The following is a 21,724-nucleotide window of genomic DNA, read 5'->3' as shown; positions in this document are numbered from 1 at the left end:
GTGTGTATTTGGGCATATTCATTACTCCAGTTCTGGACTGGCTGTTCAAAGCCAATTTTACTCAATTATTTGAAAAAATTAAACAAGATCTCCAAAGATGGGAGGCACTTCCAGTCTCATGGTTGGGTCGGATAGTGCTTATTAAGATGAATATTCTCCCTTGTTTGCTATAACCTATACGGATGCTCCCCCTGATTTTCAATAAACAAACACTCAGGAGACTGAACGGTTGGTTCAGCTCCTTTATCTGGCACCGTAAACGGCCCCTTATTAAATTAGCCAAATTGCAGCTGCCTCACAGATTGGGGGGGGGAGTAGACCTTCCGGACATTAAAAATTACCAATTAAGCTCACTCTTGACCTACGTGAGTGATTGGGTTTGTGGGGACCCTCTTTCAAGATGGCTAGATATCAAAGTCTCCCAGGCAAGGTGCCCCCTTACCAGTTTACTGTTTTTGGACAAGGTGAGGACAGTTAGAGACCTCTTTCGTTTTTTTCAAGTTAGGGATTTTATTCAAAAAAGACCACACTTTTGACTGATCCCTACAAATCTGACGTAGAAAGAGAGGTAACTAAGGGCTAAGAGTACACACTCTGTCAGTACTTTATATTACCAATTGGGAGGTGCCACCTCAGATGAGTCTGATCGACTCTGCAAGATGTGGGAAAGAGAGCTGGGAGTTGAAGTTTCTTCAGAGGCATGGGAGGATATTTGGGAGAATGCAAGGAAGATATCCATTTGCAATATGACCCATGCTTTACAGTTGAAGATTCTCCACAGGGTCCACTTAGCCCCAGACCGTTTGTCAAAATTTAAACCAGGGATATCTTCAGCATGTCCCAAGTGCAAGGTCTGTACGGGTACTCTTACCCATTGTCTTTGGTCTTGTGACAGGCTTCAAACATATTGGAGCACTGTGGCGGATGCAATGGAGAGGATTTTAGATGTAGGGGTGGAGAAGGACCCTATTTCTCTCCTTGTGCTTACCCATTTTATTTCCTGCAGACGCGCATAAGAAAAAACTTTTCAATATTCTTATGTTCTGTGCAAGGAGAATATCTTGCTAGGTTGGATATCCGAAAAACCCCCAGGTCTGTCGGGTTGGCGGAAGATTGTTATGGAGCATATTCCCCTGGATGTTCTCACAAATATGGTACACCACAAAACTGAGAATGTTTACAAGACATGGCAACCCTTTTTGAAATACCTGGACACAGATTTATCTGCCACACTAACAAGGGCTTTTATATAGCCGTAACGATTGTGTTTCATGAGTCCAATATCCAGGGAAGAGGAACTGTGAATGTAAGAGTGTTTTGTTTGGCTGGGCTGAGTTATTACTATGTATTTGTTGTTCGGTATTTATTTATTTAGTTAAATAGCTAGTTTAGGGTTTTTTTTAATTTTATACTTCTTTATATATGCTTATACATTCATATAGGAGGGTGGATTGGGGAATTTTTTTATTATTTGGGTTTAGTTTTGTACTATTTTTGTTTTGAATTGCATTGTTTTGTATTTGTTGTAATATTTTGAAATCTATTTTTTCTTAATAAAAATTATTATTAAAAAAACTGAGTATTATGTAGCATTGGCCTTATTGGAGAGATTAATAAGATAACCATGTTTTTGACTGTAGTTCAAGTTTGTAAGATGATATCCGTTATCTGTAAGGATGATAGGATGGTTATTATGGTAGGTGATTTTAACTTTCCAAACAGACTGGGACTGCCATATAGTGTTCAGGGTGTAGATGGAGAGGAATTTGTTAAGTGTGTACAAGAAAATCTTCTGATTCAGTATGTGGATGTACCTACTAGAAAAGGTGCAAAACTTGACCTCCTCTTGGGAAATAAGGCAGGGTAGGTGCCTGAGGTATCAGTGGAGGAGCACTTTGGGGCCAGCGACCATAATTTATTAGATTTAAAATAGTGATGGAAACAGATAGATTGGATCTAAAAGTTGAAGTTCTAAATTGGAGAAAGGCCAATTTTGACGGTATTAGGCAAGAACTTTCAAAAGCTGATTGGGGGCCGATGTTCGCAGGTAAAGGGATGGCTGGAAAATGGGAAGCCTTCAGAAATGAGATAACGAGAATCCAGAGACAGTATATTCCTGTTAGGGTGAAAGGAAAGGCTGGGAGTTAGAGGGAATACTGGATGACTAAAGAAATTGAGATTTTGGTTAAGAAAAAGGAAGTATATGTCAGGTATAGACAGGATAGATCGAGTGAATCCTTAGAAGACTACAGAAGGCAGGAGGAGTATACTTAACAAGGAAATCAGGAGGACAAAAAGGGGACATGAGATAGCTTTGGCAAATAGAGTTAAGGAGAATACAAAGGGTTTTCACAAGTACATTAAAGGACAAAAGGGTAACTAGGAATGGAATAGGGTCTCTCAAAGATCAGGAAGGCAGCCTTTGTATGGAGTCGCAGAAAATGGGAGAGATACTAAATGAGTATTTTGCATCAGTCTTTACTGTGGAAAAGGACATGGAAGATATAGAATGCAGGGAAATAGATAGTGACATCTTGAAAAATGTCCAGATTACAGAGGAGGAGGTGCTGCATGTCTTGAAACGCATAAAAGTGGATAAATCCCCAGGACCTGATCAGGTGTACCCTAGAACTCTGTGGGAAGCTAGGGAAGTGATTGCTGGGCCTCTTGCTGAGATATTTGAATTATTGTTAGTCACAGATAAGGTGTCAGAAGACTGGAGGTTGGCTAACATGGTGCTACTGTTTAACAAAGGTGGTAAGGACAAGCCCACTGGACTATAGACCAGTGAGCCAGATGTCAGTGGTGGGCAAGTTGTTGAAGGGAATCCTGAGGGGCAGGATGACATTAATTTGGAAAGGCAGGGACTGATTAAGAATAGTCAGCAAGGCTTTGTGCACGGGAAATCATGTCTCACAAACTTGATTGAGTTTTTTGAAGTAGTAACAAAGAGGATTGATGAGGGCATGATCTATATGGACTTCAGTAAGGCGTTTGACAAGGTTCCCCAGGGGACACTGGCCAGCAAGGTTAAATCTCATGGAATATCGGGAGAACTAGCCAATTAGATACAAAACTGGCTTGAAGGAAGGAGACAGAGGGTGGAGGTGGAGGGTTGCTTTTGAGACTGGAGGCCTGTGACCAGGAGTGCCACAAGGATCGGTGCTGGGTCCTCTACTTTTCATCATTTATACAAATGATTTGGATGTGAGCATAAGAGGTACAGTAAGTAAGTTTGCAGATGACACCAAAATTGGAGGTGTAGTGGACAGTGAAGAAGGTTACCTCAGATTACAATGGGATCTTGACCAGATGGGCCAATGGGCTGAGAAGTGGCAGATGGAGTTTAATTTAGATAAAAGTGAGGTGCTGCATTTTGGGAAAGCAAATCTGAGGACTTATACACTTAATGGTAAGGTCCTAGGGAGTGTTGCTGAAAAAAAAGACCTTGGAGTGCAGAGTCATAGGTCCTTGAAAGTGGAGTCGCAGGTCGACAGGATAGTGAAGGTGGTGCCTGGTATGCTTTCCTTTATTGGTCAGAGTATTGAGTACAGGAGTTGGGAGGTCATGTTGCGGCTGTACAGGACATTGGTTAGGCCACTGTTGGAATATTGTATGCAGTTCTGGTTTCCCCTCTTATCGAAAAGGTATTGTGAAACTTGAAAGGGTTCAGAAAAGGTTTACAAAGATGTTGCCAGGGTTGGGGGATTTGAGCTCTAGGGAGAGGTTTTCCCCTGGAGCGTTGGAGGCTGAAGGGTGACCTTATAGAGATTTATAAAATCATGAGGGGCATGGATAGGATAAACAGACAAAGTCTTTTCCTTGGGGTGGGAGAGTCGAGAGCTAGAGGGCATAGGTTTAGGGTGTGAGGGGAAAGATATGAGAGACCTAAGGGGCAACTTTTTCACTCAGAGGGTGGTATCTGTATGGAATAAGATGCCAGAGCAAGTGGTAGAGGCTAGTACAATTGCAACATTTAAAAAGCATCTGGATGGGTATATGAATAGAAAGGGTTAGGAGGGATATGGGCTGGGTGCTGGCAGGTGGGACTAGATTGGGTTGGGATATCTGGTCGGTATGAACGAGTTGGACCGAAGGGTCTGTTTCCGTTCTGTACATCTCTATGACTGTATTAGCCACATCAGTACTAGAACTAACTGTGGGCAACCAGCTGCTAAAGCTTCATGAATGTTACTAGAAAAGAACAGATGATACTCTGGACTTGCCTGAGCTTGGAGTTGGGCTGACGTTCGCCAGGAGTCCTGAAGCTGCTGTTCCTGGTCAGCCAGCAGCCGCCTCTGCACAGCGATTTGCTCCTGAAGATAATGATTCCTGGCCTGAGCTTCTTCTAAATCCTGCTTTGTCCTGGATGATTCCACTTCCACCTTTTTGGTAATATACTATTCAAAAATAAAGTTTGTTAAATATGTTCATCAAATGCAGAAACCACGTCAATGCACTTGTATCACCCCACCCTGACAAGAGGGCAGAACAGTTCAAACTCCAAAAGGGTGGAGAACTTACAGCTGCAAACAGATCTTGCATACTATTGAAATTGTGAAAGGCCTAAAACTAGCACAAAAGTCTCTTGCTCAACAGAATGAAACTGGAGGGTTTGTGGGAGAAGGTGAATAAGAGGAAGATGACAAAAGAAAGTATTTTCAGATGGAAACATATGACTAATGATGTCACTAGTTCACATCCATAAGCTGCAGGTGAGAGAGTGGCACAATTACACTGATCTCATTAGCGTTTAGCAACAAGAGGTTGTCTCAACCCAGGGATTTCTCAAAAGAGTTCAACTTGAATTGATGGGAGCACGATGATGGAGATGGAAGCAAAAGAATTATAATGGATTGAACAATACCACCAGGAGCAACTACAATTAAAGAAAAGAGAATGAATGAATATCCCATTGCCATAGGGGTTTGTGGTGAGGTAAGGCAATGAGAGTCAGACACCTCCCAAAAGTCAAGTCTAGACAAAGTCACTCATTATTCAATACCTCCTCCCATTTTCTTTTTTTTTTGGAAAACCCTTTGACCGAGTTAATGATCTATTGAGAGTAGCCCAAAACCTCACGAAGAGGGGCCTCAATGTGCACAAGGGCAGTGGAAAGCTCAGGGTCTTTGGAGATCATGGAAGCAGTTAGCTATGGTTTAGTGGCAGAAATCTATCCCGATTTAGAAGGCATGGACTCAATTCAGATTCCAGAGATTTGAACTCATAATCCAGGCTGACACCCAAGAGCAATACTCGGGGAGATAAGGGGTTAACACAAGTGCCATCTTATAGAAGAATAATGTAGTTTTATCTGGCATCCTGTACAGTACTTACACCCCTATAAACATTATGAAAACAAATCATGTCAGCTTGCCATAGTTTTCAGACTGAAAATTGGCAATTTCATTTCTCATGTTACACCAGTGCCTGTGGTACACTAAAATAAATGCTATGAAAGTGCTTTAGGGCATCCTCAGATCACGAAAGGTCTTGCACAAATAGAATTTCTTTGCGAATGATCTCTCCTTATAAACCGGAGGCAGAATCTCTTTCAAAACCACAAATGCCTGACCAATTAAAAGTCTTTGTTGTGCAATGAAGTCTTCAGTGTCATCAGTTTGTCAAGAGCCAAATACTTTGCAGGAAGCTCAAACACAGCAGAGAGTTTATGGGCAATGGATAATCATATGCCATAATTGCACCAACACTCAATACTGTGGTTTCCATTTGTTCCTCATAAACCGAGTGGGAGCAAATTGGGATAAGTGGGGCTACTCAATTATTGCACTCTTCAGTTATCAGTACTGCCTGTATTTCAGCTTGCTATCCTCAGGCAGAGGGAGAAACTTAGAGGGGCGATGGCCAAGTGGTATTATCATTAGACTGCTAATCCAGAGACTCAGGGAATGTTCTGGGACCCAAGTCCAAATCCTGCCATGGCAGATAGTGAAATCTGAATTCAATAAAAATCTGGGATTAATAATCTAATGGTGGCTATGAATCCATTGGTGACTGTCAATAGTGAATCCATCAAATTCACTCACGTCTTTTAGGGAAGGCAACCGCCAGCCTTGTCTCGCCTACAGAAATGTGGTTGATTCTTAACTACTGTCTGAGCAGTTAGGAATGGGCAATAAATGCAAGCGTTGCACTCATCTGTGAATCAATAAAAACTTTCCCAAACCTACATTAACACTGCATTAAAGGGTTGAAAAATGCGGTGCTGGAAAACACAGCAGGCCAGGCAGTATCATCGACGTTTCGGGCATAAGCCCTTCTTCAGGAAGAAGCCCTGAAGTAGGGCTTATGCCCGAAACGTCGATTCTCCTGCTCCTCGGATGCTGCCTGGCCTGCTGTGTTTTTCCAGCACCAGATTTTTCAACTCTGGTCTCCTGCATCTGCAGTCCTCACTTTCTCCTGGTTGATCTTAACCTACTGCATTAAAGGGTCCAGTTTGCATATTGGTTTAGTCATTGTGGTTGCTCCTGTGAACCTAGTGTGGACAGTGCTGCACCTAGAGCTGTGGCACCAACAAGTTGAGAAAATGAGAAAGAGAGCCAAGTGTGAAGCTAGTCAGAGACTGACAGAGACTGAGAGACAGGAACGCATACATCTAGAATGGGAACAGGTTCCTCCCTCTCAGCCTTCCTCCTACTCTGACCTCTCCTCACTCTCTCACCCTCCCTCCATCACACCCATCCACCTCCCCACTCCCTACAAATACCCCAATCCCTCGCCTCCACCCCCTCTCTGTCTTTCCCCCTCTACTCCCTCCCTTAGTGAATCTCGTTTTTTCTCAGACACCAACAGGGTTACTGGTTGCCTCTGTTTGCACAAAGGGACTCAAATGATGTTAGTTACTGGTGACAGATGTCCATAAACTAGAATGGGTCTGCACACGATGTGCAGCTGAACTGCAGAGCAAAGTTGGTACCTTGCTTCAGTTATTTTCCCTTTATGAGAGGAAAGAAGAGAAGCTTCTCTTAGCCAAGCTCCCCAGAGGCTCGTAAAGGTTTGATTATGCACATTGTCCATTTAATCACTCTCTGTCCAATGCCATCTTGGTGACAAGGACCAGATCCTGGTCCATTGCTGTGCAATGGCATCACACACCAACACTTCTTTCTGCATGCGTACTTCATGTTGCTCCACCAGGAAGGTGGCGGTGTTCAATAACCACAGTCAACCAATATCCGACTCAGCCCTTTCCTGGCCCATTCTGTAAACTCTGACATTCTAACCCAATATCGCCACTCCCTTGCTGAGTTCTGCAGAGTTTCTTTTACCTTAACTGATGATGTGGGCTGCTTGGCCAGGGCTAAATGGCAATCTCTGAGTCGTTTATTCAGCCTCTCCTCCCTATCTGTCTTCTCCTGAAGGACATCTTTGAGATGTTGCTCCAGTTCAGTCAGAAGCTGCACCTTCTCTCCCAACTCCAGCTGCAGGTCAGTCACTTGCTTGTGCAATAGTGTATTTTCCTGTGACAAGGATTGGAACACAAGATATACCTAAATTCTTAAGATCAAAAGATGAACCTGCCCATTTATTTTCTCGCTCTTCAATTGCTATTGTAATAGCAGCCCATTCGTATATGTTCTTACTCAAAACATATACAACAAATACATTGCTACCAATACAGCCAGCAGGCACCAATAAAGACACGCAGGTCACATGTTTATGGGCGGCACGGTGGCACAGTGGTTAGCACTGCTGCCTCTCAGCGCCAGAGACCTGGGTTCAATTCCCGACTCAGGCGACTGACTGTGTGGAGTTTGCACATTCCGCGTGCTCCAGTTTCCTCCCACAGTCCAAAAAGATGTGCAGGTCAGGTGAATTGGCCATGCTAAATTGCCCGTAGTGTTAGGTAAAAAGGGGTAAATGTGGGGGTATGGGTGGGTTGCACTTCAGCGGGTCAGTGTGGACTTGTTGGGCCGAAGGGCCTGTTTCCACACTAAGTAATCTAAGTAATCTAATCTAATCTAATGTCAGCAGCAATCCACTGAAACACAGTTGGTTTATTGTTAGTACTGAGTGTGGGAAAAATACTCTTCATACTTTACCTGGGTGTGACTGCCAAAAATAGTCAATGATTTACTCATCACAGCCTCCATTGCTCCAGATTCTGTTTTCTTTGAAACTCTATTACAAAATTCTATGGATGCTACGTTAGTCCACTCAAAATTGAAATCAGTAGATTTTTTTAAGACAGGAAGATGAACAGGCTGGGAAGATGGAGTTGAAATAGAAGCTCAGCCCTGATCTTATTAAACAGGGAAGCACGGTGGCACAGTGGTTAGCACTGCTGCCTCGCAGCGCCAGAGACCCGGGTTCAATTCCTGCCTCAGGTAACTGACTGTGTGGAGTTTGCACATTCTCCCCGTGTCTGCGTGGGTTTCCTCCGGGTGCTCCGGTTTCCTCCCACAGTCCAAAGATGTGCAGGTTAGGTGAATTGGCCATGCTAAAAATTGCCCGTAGTGTTAGGTGCAGCGGTAAATGTAGGGGAATGGGTCTGGGTGAATGCGCTTCGGCGGGTCGGTGTGGACTTGTTGGGCCGAAGGGCCTGTTTCCACACTGTAATGTAATCTAATCTAATCTAATCTAATCAAACTCCAAGGGATAAACCCAGCTCCTGTTTCATATTTTCTTACCTGTCCATATTGAGGTTCCTTGGTAACGCACCATTTCTTTAATACAGAAAAGACCTGGCCTTTCAATTCTTTCCTGAAATGTGTACCCATGCATTTCTCATGTCAGTCTTGTAAATCTTTTCTGTGCCCCCTCAATACCCCTACATCCATTTTATAAGTGACCAGAACTGTCTACAGGATTTGGAGTGTGGTCTACAGTTTATAGGTTTAGCATAATGGCAATCCTTCATAATTTTATAATGCAATTGTATCTCCTTCCCTGACTCAACTCTGAGTGTTATAGTAATATTAAGGTGGGATTCCAGAAAAGCTAGCCTATCAGTGATGATCGAACACAATGATTGTCTAATCTTAGCAGGAAATTTAAGAATACTTTTCCTGTGGGATTTGCATAATGTCCAAGTTGATTTTGAAGCAATTTATTGTTCTGATCTTAATTAAATTACTATTCCATCAAACTATGTTTGGGAACAAGAACAGATAGAAAGGACTGAATAGCTAGAGGGTCACTGCTCTTTTCAGGCCAATACATATGCTTGCAAATCAGACTAAATGCATGGATTAAGCATGTTGAAAGTACATAGGTGGAGCTCGAGAAATGAAAAGTGATAGTGCCGATTTGCAAAGCGAATCATGTTTATGAATCATACGGCTGCCTTGCACTGAGATTTCACATCCACAACTCTGACCAGCCTGGAAAGCAACAGAAGAGTATTTCCTCATCATTTTCATCAGCATTATGGGAGCAGATTCATTTGAAGGTTGGAATAGTCAAAGGCAGCTCCCCAGCACAAGGGCAACTAGGGAGGGGAGGGGGGGGGGGGGGGGGGGGTCAGCTTTGCCAACATGGAATTAAGAATTTCATGGTTACCATGACACTGGTGCCAATAGTTGGTAAAAACCATCTGGTTTAGTCATGTCTTTTAGGAAAGGAAATTTGCGGCCATTATCTGGTCTGGCCCACACGTGACTCCAGACCCACAGCAATGTGGCTGACTCTTAATTAGGGATGGGCAGTAAGTGCTGGGCCAGCCAGCGATGCCCACATCCCATGAATGAAAATAAAAATCCACAAGCTGAGAATGAATTTAAAATAAGTGTCTCTATTGTTCTCAACATAACTCAAGTGATCCAATTAGTCAAACTGATCAATCAACAGGATCATTAAAGATATGCCTGGCACACCAGCATGGCACACTAGCGTGGCACACTCTGCCACCAATCAGCTATGGCTCTCAGATAATAAACCGGCATTTGAATATGCAACTGAGGCTGACTAAGTGGTGCAAGAGTGCTGCCCTGCCAGAGGTTTCACACTGGACATGAAACTAGGACCCTGCTTGCTTGGTGGAATGTAAAATATCCTCCAGCAGTCCGCCTCCGTGATATCTCAGCTAATGTTTGCACTTTAACTGACATGATAATAAAAGTTATCTGCTCATTACCACATTGCAGTTTGTAGGGGTTTGCTGTAAACAAATTGGCTGCCTCACTTCCCACAAAAGTGACCCCCACATTTCAAAATGACTAACTGTGAAGCACCTTTGGGAAACCGGAGGTCACAGACGGTGCAATATAAATGCAAGAGCGCTCTCACCTTGCTGTGCTCACAGCTGATGCACCCAGACAGGGAATTACGGAGCTGCTGGAGCTGGAGTTGGCAGCCATTTAATTCCTGCTTCAGTCGATCATTCTCCAAGACCAGGATTTCCAAATGTTTCTCCAGATCAGTTGTTCCCTGTCAAAGAGACAGACAATGAATTCTAAATTACGCTCAGGAACTCATGACTTTAACAAGTGTCTACTCATGGTAACAGTACAGGAGTCTCACCAGCTCAGAGCACAGTTTGTTCAGTTCCTGCGTCTGGTCAGACAGCTTCACTTCCAGCCCCTCGAGCTGTGGGCACAACACCAGGGGTTAGAAGCGCATATCCTTCAAAAAGCTTTGTGCATTGCCTGTTACTTACAAGAGGCAAAGAGATGGATAACACAGGTTTAGTGAGAACTACTGAAAGTTCATTTTCAGATTCTGAATGGAAGCACACTATATCTAGCGAGCACTGCACAACACTGACATGTTCCAAACATGGGTGAGATGCAAACAGAGTATTTCAAAGCCATCCCTTGGGAGCTGTGAGCACTGACTGAAGTCTTGCATGACATTGCCTTGCCAGCTACTGAGGTAATGACAACAGCAGATTAAATATTTTCTCATTAGGCTCAGCATTATATCTGCAGCCCCATGCTCTAGCCTGTCTCTCACCATCTGCACACAGCCAGAATACCTGCGACTGCGGACTGCTGCTCAGTGCCTGCCTTTGGGACTCGGTCGCATTCAACTCCTCCTGTAGCCTCACTTTGTCCTCCTGCAAACAGCTGATCATCTTGAGCTTTTGAACGACTGAGTGATTTCCCTGTTGGACAGGGGAACCAAGGAACTTTTTTGCCTGGAGATAAGGAGAGAGAAGACTGTCAGATTCCCCTCAAAGGATTACATAAATGCTGGAAATATAGAACAGGACAAGCAGCATTGGCAAACAGAACCAGTGTTAACTTTTTGGGTATACAGTCTTCCTCAGAACTACAAGCTACAGTTAAATGGCTCATGGTGTTGTATCTTTAGAAGCCAAACAATCTACCACATAAAGAAACTGGAATTACTACAGCAACATCCCCATATTCTCTTAACAGAAACACCCCACAAGGTTAAAGCTTGTGTACACTGTCCAACAGAATCATAAAGAAAAGCGAACTTGTTCACAAATAGAAAAGTTAACCAATTATCAGATCACAGAAGCATTCCAATCACTAACCTGGTTTGCTCCTGGTTTTAACCCTGGCAATAGATTTGATAATACCCCTTTACAACTCCAGGTGCTACACCTGGGATTCCTATGCAACTATCCTTCCTAGCTCTGCAATGAAATCACAGCTTTTGTACAAATGTTGATGATGCCAACCTAAAGCAGGGTCTGTTGCTTGCTGACATAATAGAAACTCAAAACCAAACCCAGTGCTGGTGATCAGGCTGCCTTCAAACTGATTCAACATCAGAAACCTGACTCAGTATTTAGGATATATTTGCAAATCTGTGAAAAACTTACAACACACTGCGCACTCAAGTCCCAATACCAGCCCTCCCCTCCACCCTCAACAATACTGTCCAAGGCTCCCTGATCGCTCACACCTTTTGCCTTGAAACGTATACGCCCATTCCATGACTTGCTGCCAAAAGGGCTTACCTCATATTTAATCTACATTAAGTTGCATTCTCCACCCACCTTCTTGACATCATTTACAAGCTTTCTCACAGTTTGCTAAACCACCTACTTTTGCACTATCAGCAAATTGAGAAAGTCTTACCAAATCCTGAGGCAAATAATAGCATGCTCAGCCCTGACCCGTGGAGTTTCAGCATTCTCCAGTATTCCAAATAAACACAATACACCAAAAATACTCAAGCAGAACTTTCATAGAAAAACTGTTTCAGGTCAATGATCATCTTCCTGAACAGCTCAAATTTCCAGCTGTGACAGCATATTTCGTTTCAAGATACTAATTGCACACACACTATTTCTGGGCAGTTCGCTAACTTTCTACCTATGCTGCTGGATTGCCTGATATAATTTTTTAAAAAGTTTAGTGGAACACCTTAGTGAACATCTTCCAAACAAACATTCAGATACTTGACATCTATTACATTTGCATCAACTGTCTAAATCATTTACCTCTTCAAGTATACTCAAATTCTGCCAGAAACAACTATTTTTTAAACAAATCTTTGCTGTTAGTCTCTGATAAACTTAAATATTGAGAAATGTTATGGTCAATCTCAAACTATGGGTTTCAACAGCTGGCAAAATTGACCAGAAAAATAAAACAAAGAACTGAGGATGCTGGATTCCAAAAAAAAAATTGCAGGAGAAACTCGTTGGATTTGAAATGTTAACTCTGCTTTCGCTCCATAGATGCTGCCATACCTGCTGAGTTCCTCCAGCATTTTCTGTTTTTGCCCAAAGTGGGTGTTTATTTAACTGGTGTGTGGTTATCAGATTTATTCCATTCTTCCTGACTTGAACATGTTAACATGGCTTGGTCTCAAGTGCCAACATATTTTCCATAATGAAAAATAGTGTAAAGCAAAATTGTGAAAGCAAAATGCATCTATCATTTCCAGTTTGGCTTCTGTCCACAGCCTTATGTGCAGTCATCAGGGCCCAGTAACCTTTATGTTGAGTTTCACATTCTCCCCCCACCTCCCAATAAAAGAAAAATGCATCCAGTCCATTTTTACAGTTCATTTTCACAGGTGCCCACTTATACCACAGTTTGTGAAAAATCACTAAAATATCCTTGCCATTACTTCATCCTCCACAATTATACTCCAGCATTCATTCCTAATTGAACCCATATGCTCGATAACATGCTGATTTAGATTATTTACTATTTCATTTTACATTAGCTAATATAAGCTTTCATTTTCCCTTTTAATATTCCTTTCCACGTTACTCCTATAATTTCAACATTCCTCTTTATGTTGTTAAGCCTATTTTTAAATGATATATTTCCCTTCTAAAACTCAGTTTTGTTTTCATCTGTTTATCCACGGAACAAAATATTTTGCCTCAGATTAATATATTAATCTTGTGTTCTATCCCTAACTTTCTACATTCAGCACCACTGATTCCTCAACTTGTTTCTTATCAGTTAAACAGTGCATGGTTTCTTCTTATTTGATTTGATTTATTATTGTCACATACCAAGATGCAGTGAAAAGTAGTGTTTTGCATGCTATCCAGATAAATCATACCTTACATAAGTACTTCTGGGCATCAGAACAATATAGAATATAGTCTTACAGCTACAAAAAGGATTCTGAGAAAGACCAACTCTAATGTGAGAGATCGAATAACATCGGGGAAGAAGTTGTACTTGAATCCGTTGGTGGGTTTTCAAACTTCTGTATCTTCTGCTCAATGGAAGAGGGTGGGAGACAGTACAACCGGGGTAAGGTGATGTTGGTTGCTTTCCTGAGGCAGTAGGAAGCACAGATGGAGTTAATTGAAGGAAGGCTGGTTGGTGAGATAACTGGGATGTGTTCCCACCTCTAATTTCTTGCATTTTTTGGCAAAGCAGTTGCCATGTTAAGCTGTGATGCATTCAGACAAGATGCTTTCTACAGCGCATCTATTAAAAACTAGTAAGAGTCATTATGGATGTGGCAAATTTCTTCTGAGGAAGTAGAGACAGGAGTGTGCTTTCTTGACTGTGGCGTCAACTTGGATGGACGGAGACAGATTATTGGCAATATTTACTCCCAGAAACTTTAAGCTCTCGACCACCTCAGCACCAACCATTGATACTTCAATCTCACCGAGTTGCCTATTTTCCTGTCCACTATTCCTATCTTGGACACTTAGCTTAAGTCAATGCCAGAGTAGGAGAAGATAACCATTTTGTAACTGCTATTTCATAATTTTCTGACTCAGTTATTTGCCTGACATTATTCCCCATAACTATTTGCCTGACATTATTCCCCATAACTAAAAACCAATGCTTCTTTTTGTGTGTCCAGAAAGAGTGATCAAGGAAGCAGTTCTAGATGTAACCCAGAAAAGGTGTCTTTCAAACTCAGTTGCATCAAATTAAATTCATCTAGAAATTTTTCCCCACTTATTCAAGCATCTCTCAATGATCTGACATTTTCTTGCTAAATCCTTAAATTTCTGATTTTCACCTGCACAACATGGTCAAATTATTAGATGCAGGGATCCTGTTGGGGTCATGTGATAACTAAGACAGTTCTTCTCAGAATTTTCTATCTTGAGTAGTCAGTGGTTTGCTCTCATGCACCCAAACTGTCAGTGCGCAGGAGAACTCAAAGCTGTCTCTGCAATCAGTCACAGAACGTGCATCTTCAACTGCTGAATGGCTTCTTCACTCTATCTGGTTCTCCTACAGACTGACCTGCCTTGAACTTCCAAAGATCCAAAGCAGCAGAGTGAATCCAAGTTCTCTCCGGCCCAATGAAACCTGGCTACATACTCTGGTCCACTAAGGAATCCATCTGTACCTTTCACATTAAAACTAAATCTCTTGGAAATATCCTTCTCATTCCTGGCAGATACATACTTTGGCTTTCAGCACCCCTATCAGAAGCTCTACATCCCCAGTTTCCCAGGGAACTTTAATGAAATCTACAGGAAAGCTAATTTTGTTAATAATCTGAGCATGACCAACACTATCTTCAGGATCAGATTCAGGAACAGGAAATAGGGATTTAGCCCTTGTGCTTATTGAGTAACTCAATACGATTGTAATCAATCTCAACCCCCATCCACCTGCCTTGGCTCACTTTGATTTGATTTTATTTATTGTCACGTGTACTTGTTACATGTACTTGTTACAAATACTGTGTAAAGCATTGTACAATGTAGCGACTCTCCATTGCCATCTTAAAACAAAGAAAATAAACCAAGATGTTGAATATAAAGATGGAAAATAAAGGAAAAAAAGTCAAGAGTTCAACTTTACCATCCTTCTTGTTAAGTGCTTAGCCGTGGGCTTGGATCGGGGCTCTTCCACCCTGATGCTGAGACCAACACCACCATTTGGCTCCTGACTAACACAGACACATGCATGATCACAGGATAGTGATCACCTCACTCTTGACTGATAACCATCCCCAAACCCAGGACATTAGAAACCTATTACAATACCCGTTGCTTTGAGGAACCTTCCTTTTATTTCTTTACCCAGCAGAAATCTATTAGCCACAGGTGAAAGTTATTTTCTAAGCATATGTCAACTGCTTTTTATGGTAGATAGTTAAATACTGCTATCGTCCTTTGCTTAAAGCATTTCATATCTTTTCTCCTGACCGCTCTGATTTTAAGATCATACCCCTTTATCCTAGACATTCAAGCTAGCGGAAAATGTTTGTCTTACCCTATCAATTCTTTTCAAAATCATTCAGCTTCAAACCAACCTTTTTAAAAAAAAAATTTCCTGCAATTACAAATGTAGTTGACACAATCTCTCCTCAAAAATCTAATCCTTGCAGCACTGGTAATATTTGACTCCATCTGTGTTGAACTTCTTCCAAGACCAACATATCCTTTCAAAGGCGTGGACTCCAGAAGCGCACACAGAACTCTGTGCGTGTTCTAAATAGAGATTTGCACATCTGTAGTAAAACTGATTCTCCTCTATACTCCACCCCATTTATTTATCAAGGCTACTATTGATCATTCCATGTACAAATCATTAATAGCAAATACAGAAAATCTCTGGATAAGAGTGGAGCCAAGCAGAAACAGTCCCAATCCTGAAACAAGCATACAGGTTGTTCAGAACTGCCATTCTCAGGCCTCTTTCTCTCAGTCACACCACTAGGGGCAGAATTTCCTGACAAAGGGAAAGGGAAAGTTAGGAATACCATTACCAAGTCATCCCTTCCACATGCTTTCACTGTCATCCTGGCAAATACCTGGAAACCAGATCAAGCAGAGTCCTTGTGGACTCGTGAAATGGAAATAGTGTCTAATTTATCTGAGGAAGTTTTAGCCAGCATGAATAAAAGGAAACCTGTAGACAAGTTGTATTTGGACTTCCAGACAACATACCTTATCAAAGATAAATCATAAAAGAATAGCCCATGGTGTTGGAGGTAATATATTGGTGTGGGTAGAGAATTCACTAATGGGCAGAAAATAGTGAGTAGGGAGAAGAGGTTCTTTTCAGCTTGCTAACCCATGACCAGTGGGGTTCCACAGGGATAAGTGCTGGGACCGTAACCATTAACAACATGACTTGGAGGAAGGAAATGAATATACTGCTCTGCTAAGTTTATCTCTTCCACTAAGCTATTGGCCACCTGTCTGAACATTTCCTTATATTGTTCAACGCCAAATCTGTCAAATCTAATACTTTTGCCATGCATTTTGGGAAGTTTTACTAGATTAAATGCATTGTATAATTATTTAAGATGTACACAAATACAAGTTACAGTTTGATAGATAGGAGACAACCAACAGAGAAAGCATCTGAAAAACTGACACAAACGGGTTTGATCAGTTCAGTGACCCTGCAGTAGGGACAGTTCTAACTCCCTCAGCATTTCCATTTTGATTTGATGTGAATTACATTGGCAGAAAACACTGTCTTTAAATGTATCAAAATCTTCCTCTTGCCCTACATGAAACCAGAGATGGGTGAGTTCCAGAGTGGGATAAAAGAAGCATTACATCGCAGAAAGACACCTTCAGATCTGTGCTAGAGCCCTAAAGTATCTCTGCCAAGTGAAATGTGAACATTTTGGAAAATTAAACAGTGGAAACAGTGCATTACATTGTCAAGCCTTGCTCTATCAGACTAAATGACCATCTTACTTCCAACTACAGATTACTATTATGACAGGGTGGGACAAGATGCACCAACTGCACAAGGTAAGGGCAGGTTTGAAATTTCTGATCGAGGCAAATGATTAATTGCAAAATCATGTATTGTATTTTATTTCAAAAATAATATTAAAAGAGTAACTTTTCTGGAGTTGAATCCTCCCAATTCTAAACACTTCAAAATTATTGAAAAAACGGTGATGACAATATTAGTGAACTTCTCTAGGACAAAAGAAAATCAAGGAGGCCACCACCTCCACTGGAGAATGCCTATCGCACTCAGTTTCACATTCACTACCCTACCCTAGAGTATGGAGGCGTCTAAAACAACAGAGAATGTTTCAGAACAATTACTGAACTATGAAACCACATTGCAAGCACACACACATAAACACACACCCAAAAACAGCAGACAGGACATTTCATAGGAACATGAAACATGGAATAAGCTTGGCTAATTTAATCAAAACAAACCTATTTCCGAGAGGCTGCACATCAATTCGCAGTCATACAATTTGCTGGAATCTTATTCTTGGCTCAAATCAGTACTGATGAACTCTTGAACTCGATCTAATACATTTAAAAACAAGCTGCAGTAAACATTGTGCCAAGACTTTGAAAGCTCTAAAAAGACAGCAGCCTACCACTGCCCTACAAAGGCCTAGCTGAGATCACCTTACTCAGTGAACCAAAGCTTCCTCCAAAACTATGGCCCAGAGGTCCAAAACACTGCAATTCTGGGCGTGTCAAGTTATCAAATTTCCTTTCAGTATTAGAATTTACACAGAATTGGAGCCCCAAGTGCTGAACTCATACAATTCTTTTAAGAACGGAAATTAAAGTTTTATTCATCAGCTCAGGCACTGCATGTCTAAGAACCTGCAATTTGGAAAAGCTTTTCAATTTTCATTTATTATAAAAGTGCATAAAAGAAACAGGCACAGAAGAGGTCGAGAAGAAATTTCAAGAACAATAAACTGTAAAAAAAAAAGTCAGCTGGAAACTTCAGATGTAATTGGAAGAGACCTCCTATGCAAGCACAGAAAACATGTCTATGAAGGCCAGCAACCTGAGGGCAGTGCCAACTTAAAGGCAGCAATGTGTTTCAATGGAGGGATCAATTGGCAATTGTACAAGATAGATGACCGCAACAGGTTCGGCTGAAGCACCTGGGCAGGACCAATGAAAAGAAACTATATTGTACACTGATAATAGCATTAACAGGAAGAGAAATGTCCCACTGCCCTCAATATTTTGCCAATTCCTCTCCTTTCAGCACTTTTTCTACCCTTATCTTTTCATCCAGTTTAACCCATCTTCTTCATCTCTCTACATATTTCCTTCTCTTACGTTGCTTTCATTTTTTTTCCTTTTTCCTTCACTTTGAATTCTTCTATAGGTTTCTCTTTCACGTCTACAGCATCTCTTTCTCTTGCCTGTAAGACCAGAAGATCATAAGAGATAGGAACAGGACTAGGCTGCTTTGCCCCTTTAGACTGTCCCACCCTTCAATGTTGGAACATTGGCTGATCTAACACTCCTCATGTCCACTTTCCTGCCCTTTCCCCACAACTCTTGGTTCTACTTCTGTACGAATTTCTCTCAGCCTTTAAACATACACAAGGACTCTGCCCTCACAGCTCACTGTGGCAAGGAGTTCCAAAGACACAAACCTCAAGAAATACTGTTGCTTCCATCCACGTCTCCCTCTCTCTCGAACTAAATATTAAATTCTATTATGTTATGATCATTACTTCATGGGAGATCTTTCACTTCAAGGTAATTTATCAAGTCTACCTCAATACCCATTACCAAATCCAAGATAGCCTGTTCCCTCATGGGCTCCATGAGGCATTGCTCTAGGAACTATCCCTAATGCACCATGAATTTGCTGTCACAGTTACCCTTTTCATTTGATTGGTTTAATGATTAAAGTCACTAATAATTATTGCTCTATTTTTCTTACATGCTCCTATTATTTGTTGATTCAGAGTGGTTACTGTTTGGGAGTCTGTACACTACTCCTACTGTCTTGTTTCCCTTGCTGTTTTTTCCCCACTTCTGCCAAATGGACTCTGTATCATCCTAGCCTAGATCGTCTCACAACTGCTCTCATTTCATGTCTTATTAACAAGGCAATCCCTTTTTTTCTATCCCTTTTCTCTCTGAACAGTTAAATATCCCTGAATGTTAAGTTCCCAGTTTTGATCTCCACATAACCGTAATGGCGAAGAGATCATGTTCATTTTCCTCTGTTTGCACCACTGTTCATCTATTTTATTACAAATGTTTCATGCATTAAGATATAAAGCCTTTAAGTTTGTTCTATTTATTGAATTTCCCTACATTTATATGGTTTCATGGTAGAGATACTCTCCTTTTTATTTTCTGGTCACAATCAACTAACCTGTAATCTTTCCTTTACCTTTGACTTTATAGATTTCCATGCAAACAACACAGACAACAACTTGATCTTTCCCCTCCCACTCCAAATTCCTCTATGAGATGAGACATCCTGAACTTGGGCACCAGGCAGGCAACACTGTCTTCAGGCCTCTCAACCCTGGCCAGAGAACAAGCCTCCACAGAGCTTCTGTTTCAGCCTTCTCTAGCCTTTAATTTAGTCATGTGTCACCATCCCCTCAGTTTTTTTTTCTCCTTTTTCATTCATGGGATGAGGGAAGGCCAGAACTTGTCTCCCAGCCCTAACAGCCCTGAAACTGAGTGGCTTGCTGGACCATTTTCAACTAGCTTGGCGTGGTCTGGAGTCACATGTCAACCAGACAAAATAAGGATGACAGGATCTCTGTGAACACAGCAGTTTTTTTTCAAAATAATAAAGTGGTAGATATCATGGTCACCATTACTGCGACTAATTTTAAAGTCCAGAATTAATTAGAATTCGAAATCCACCAGCTATTTAGAGTCAGAGATGTACAGCACAGAAACAGACCTTTTGATCCATACCAACCAGATATCCTAAATTAATCTAGTCCCATATCCCTCTAAACCCTTCCGGTTCATACAATCATCCAGGTAACTTTTAAATGTTGCAATTGTTCCAGCCTCCACCACTTCCTCTGGCAGCTCAATCCATACTCGCACCACCCTCTGTCTGAAAAGGTCGCCCCTTAGGCTCCTTTTAAATCTCTCACCATAAACCTATGCCCTTTAGTTCTGGACTCTCCTACCCCAGGGAAAAGACCATCTGCCTTCACTTTATTTCTGCTTTTCTCCTTCCTTCAAACACAACATGTCTGTTTTTCTTTTCCCACCCTCGTTGTCTGATGCTCTCACTACTCTCTTCACTTATTTGACTCCTTTACTTTTGTATCACCGTTTCCTTCCCTTCATCTTTACTGCGTCTCCCCATCACTTTTGCTCAACTCTCTCTGTAGCCTCTCCTTCAGCTCCGTTCCTTTTTCTCCCTTTCTGCTCCATTTTTATCATCCCCTTGCTCATTCCACTCTATTTTGGTCTCAGCAATTAGGCTGCCTGTTACCTGATGTTATGTTTCTGTGATCAATACACCCCAAGAGCAGCTTCTTTAACCAGTGCTGCTCAAAACAACAGACCTGCACCTGAACAGTGATAGGCTGATGCAAGGAAACAGGGAGACATCTCAGAGGTTTTCCCAAAGGGAATATGGGAAAGAGAGATCAAGTGAGTTGCTTTAAGTTGTTTTCCCATTAAAATCACAAGTCTTTCTACCAGAGAATCAAATTGATCATCCAAGTTCACCAAAAACACACTAGTCAGAGGTATGTGATTTGTTTTTTTCAAGCAGATTTCTCTCCAAATGGACTAGAAGCAGTATTGGAGTTATCCCCTGCTAATATCACCAGTGGGGTGTGGAGAGGGAGGGAGAAACATTTGACTGCCAGAAGCTGGCAAAACACAAATGAGCTTTGCTTTTGTCACAAATACCTCCAGCAGGAACCCAGAACAATCAATCTTAGGGTTAATACAGGAGTCTGGCTTACTGTGAATTCATATTGAGCTTCGGCCCTTAGCTGGTACCAGGTGCCATGGAGATATCTAGAACCTTCTGTGAAGCAATGGCTATCATAGAATATTAACTTGGTTAAGACAAAAAAACTGCAGATGCTGGAATCTAAGGTAGACAAGCAGGAGGCTGGAAGAACACAGCAAGCCAGGCAACATCAGGTGGTGGAGAAGTTGACGTTTCGAGTATAATCCTTATGCAATCCCGAAGAAGGGTTCCACCTAAAACTTCGACTTCTCACCTCCTGATGCTGCCTGGCTTGCTGTGTTCTTCCAGTCTCCTGCTTGTCTACCACAGAGTATTAACTGTCAGCTTTAGATCGACTGCAGAGCCATCCCTGTTATCAAGTCTGTACTTGTTCATGATCAAACTGCTGAGTTTGAGTCAAGGAGTAGCAGACATGTTACACAGATGCATTGCAGGATTATATGGTATTTTTACACACCAACGGTCAAAAGATTAACACCAGGGGACTTTTGGATAAGATATGGTGCGTGCAGCCTCTTAACAGAAGTCACAAATTAGTGACAGGATACGTAACCTTTATCAGATATCGTTGCTCATCTAAGTTGGGGCTAATTTCAAAAACCAAAAGCCAATTTGACAGTTGTACCAGGCCTGTTCCAGACCATCCAGCCTATGATATTGGCTTGTAAGTAACAGATTGC

The 21,724-nt window shown here is 41.7% G+C and overlaps 1 protein-coding gene across 6 annotated transcripts in view; it reads right to left on the bottom strand.

The window, feature by feature from the left end:
• Positions 1-21,724, bottom strand: part of kifc3 (kinesin family member C3) — a 58,738-nt gene that overhangs the window by 20,081 nt on the left and 16,933 nt on the right. For 4 of the 6 annotated variants that reach the window (XM_043707265.2, XM_043707268.2, XM_087996047.1 and 1 more), the window contains 5 exons: positions 10,937-11,098; positions 10,483-10,548; positions 10,249-10,389; positions 7,290-7,481; positions 4,227-4,400 (listed from right to left, as the gene is read on the bottom strand). In XM_043707265.2, the coding sequence (XP_043563200.1) occupies positions 4,227-4,400; positions 7,290-7,481; positions 10,249-10,389; positions 10,483-10,548; positions 10,937-11,035 (672 nt within the window). In that variant the 5' untranslated portion in view covers positions 11,036-11,098. Of the gene's footprint in view, positions 1-4,226; positions 4,401-7,289; positions 7,482-10,248; positions 10,390-10,482; positions 10,549-10,936; positions 11,099-17,524; positions 17,607-21,724 lie in introns of those variants that run through there. The other 2 variants (XM_043707269.2, XM_087996046.1) reach the window with 2 other exon arrangements.

The sequence above is a fragment of the Chiloscyllium plagiosum genome, unplaced genomic scaffold (genome assembly GCF_037043375.1).
Source record: "Chiloscyllium plagiosum isolate Xiang-an unplaced genomic scaffold, Cpla_swu_hap1 HiC_scaffold_17, whole genome shotgun sequence".
NCBI classification, from domain to species: Eukaryota; Metazoa; Chordata; class Chondrichthyes; order Orectolobiformes; family Hemiscylliidae; genus Chiloscyllium; species Chiloscyllium plagiosum.
The sequence above is the reverse complement of the archived record's forward strand: the minus strand, read 5'-3'. Positions and strand labels throughout refer to the sequence as shown.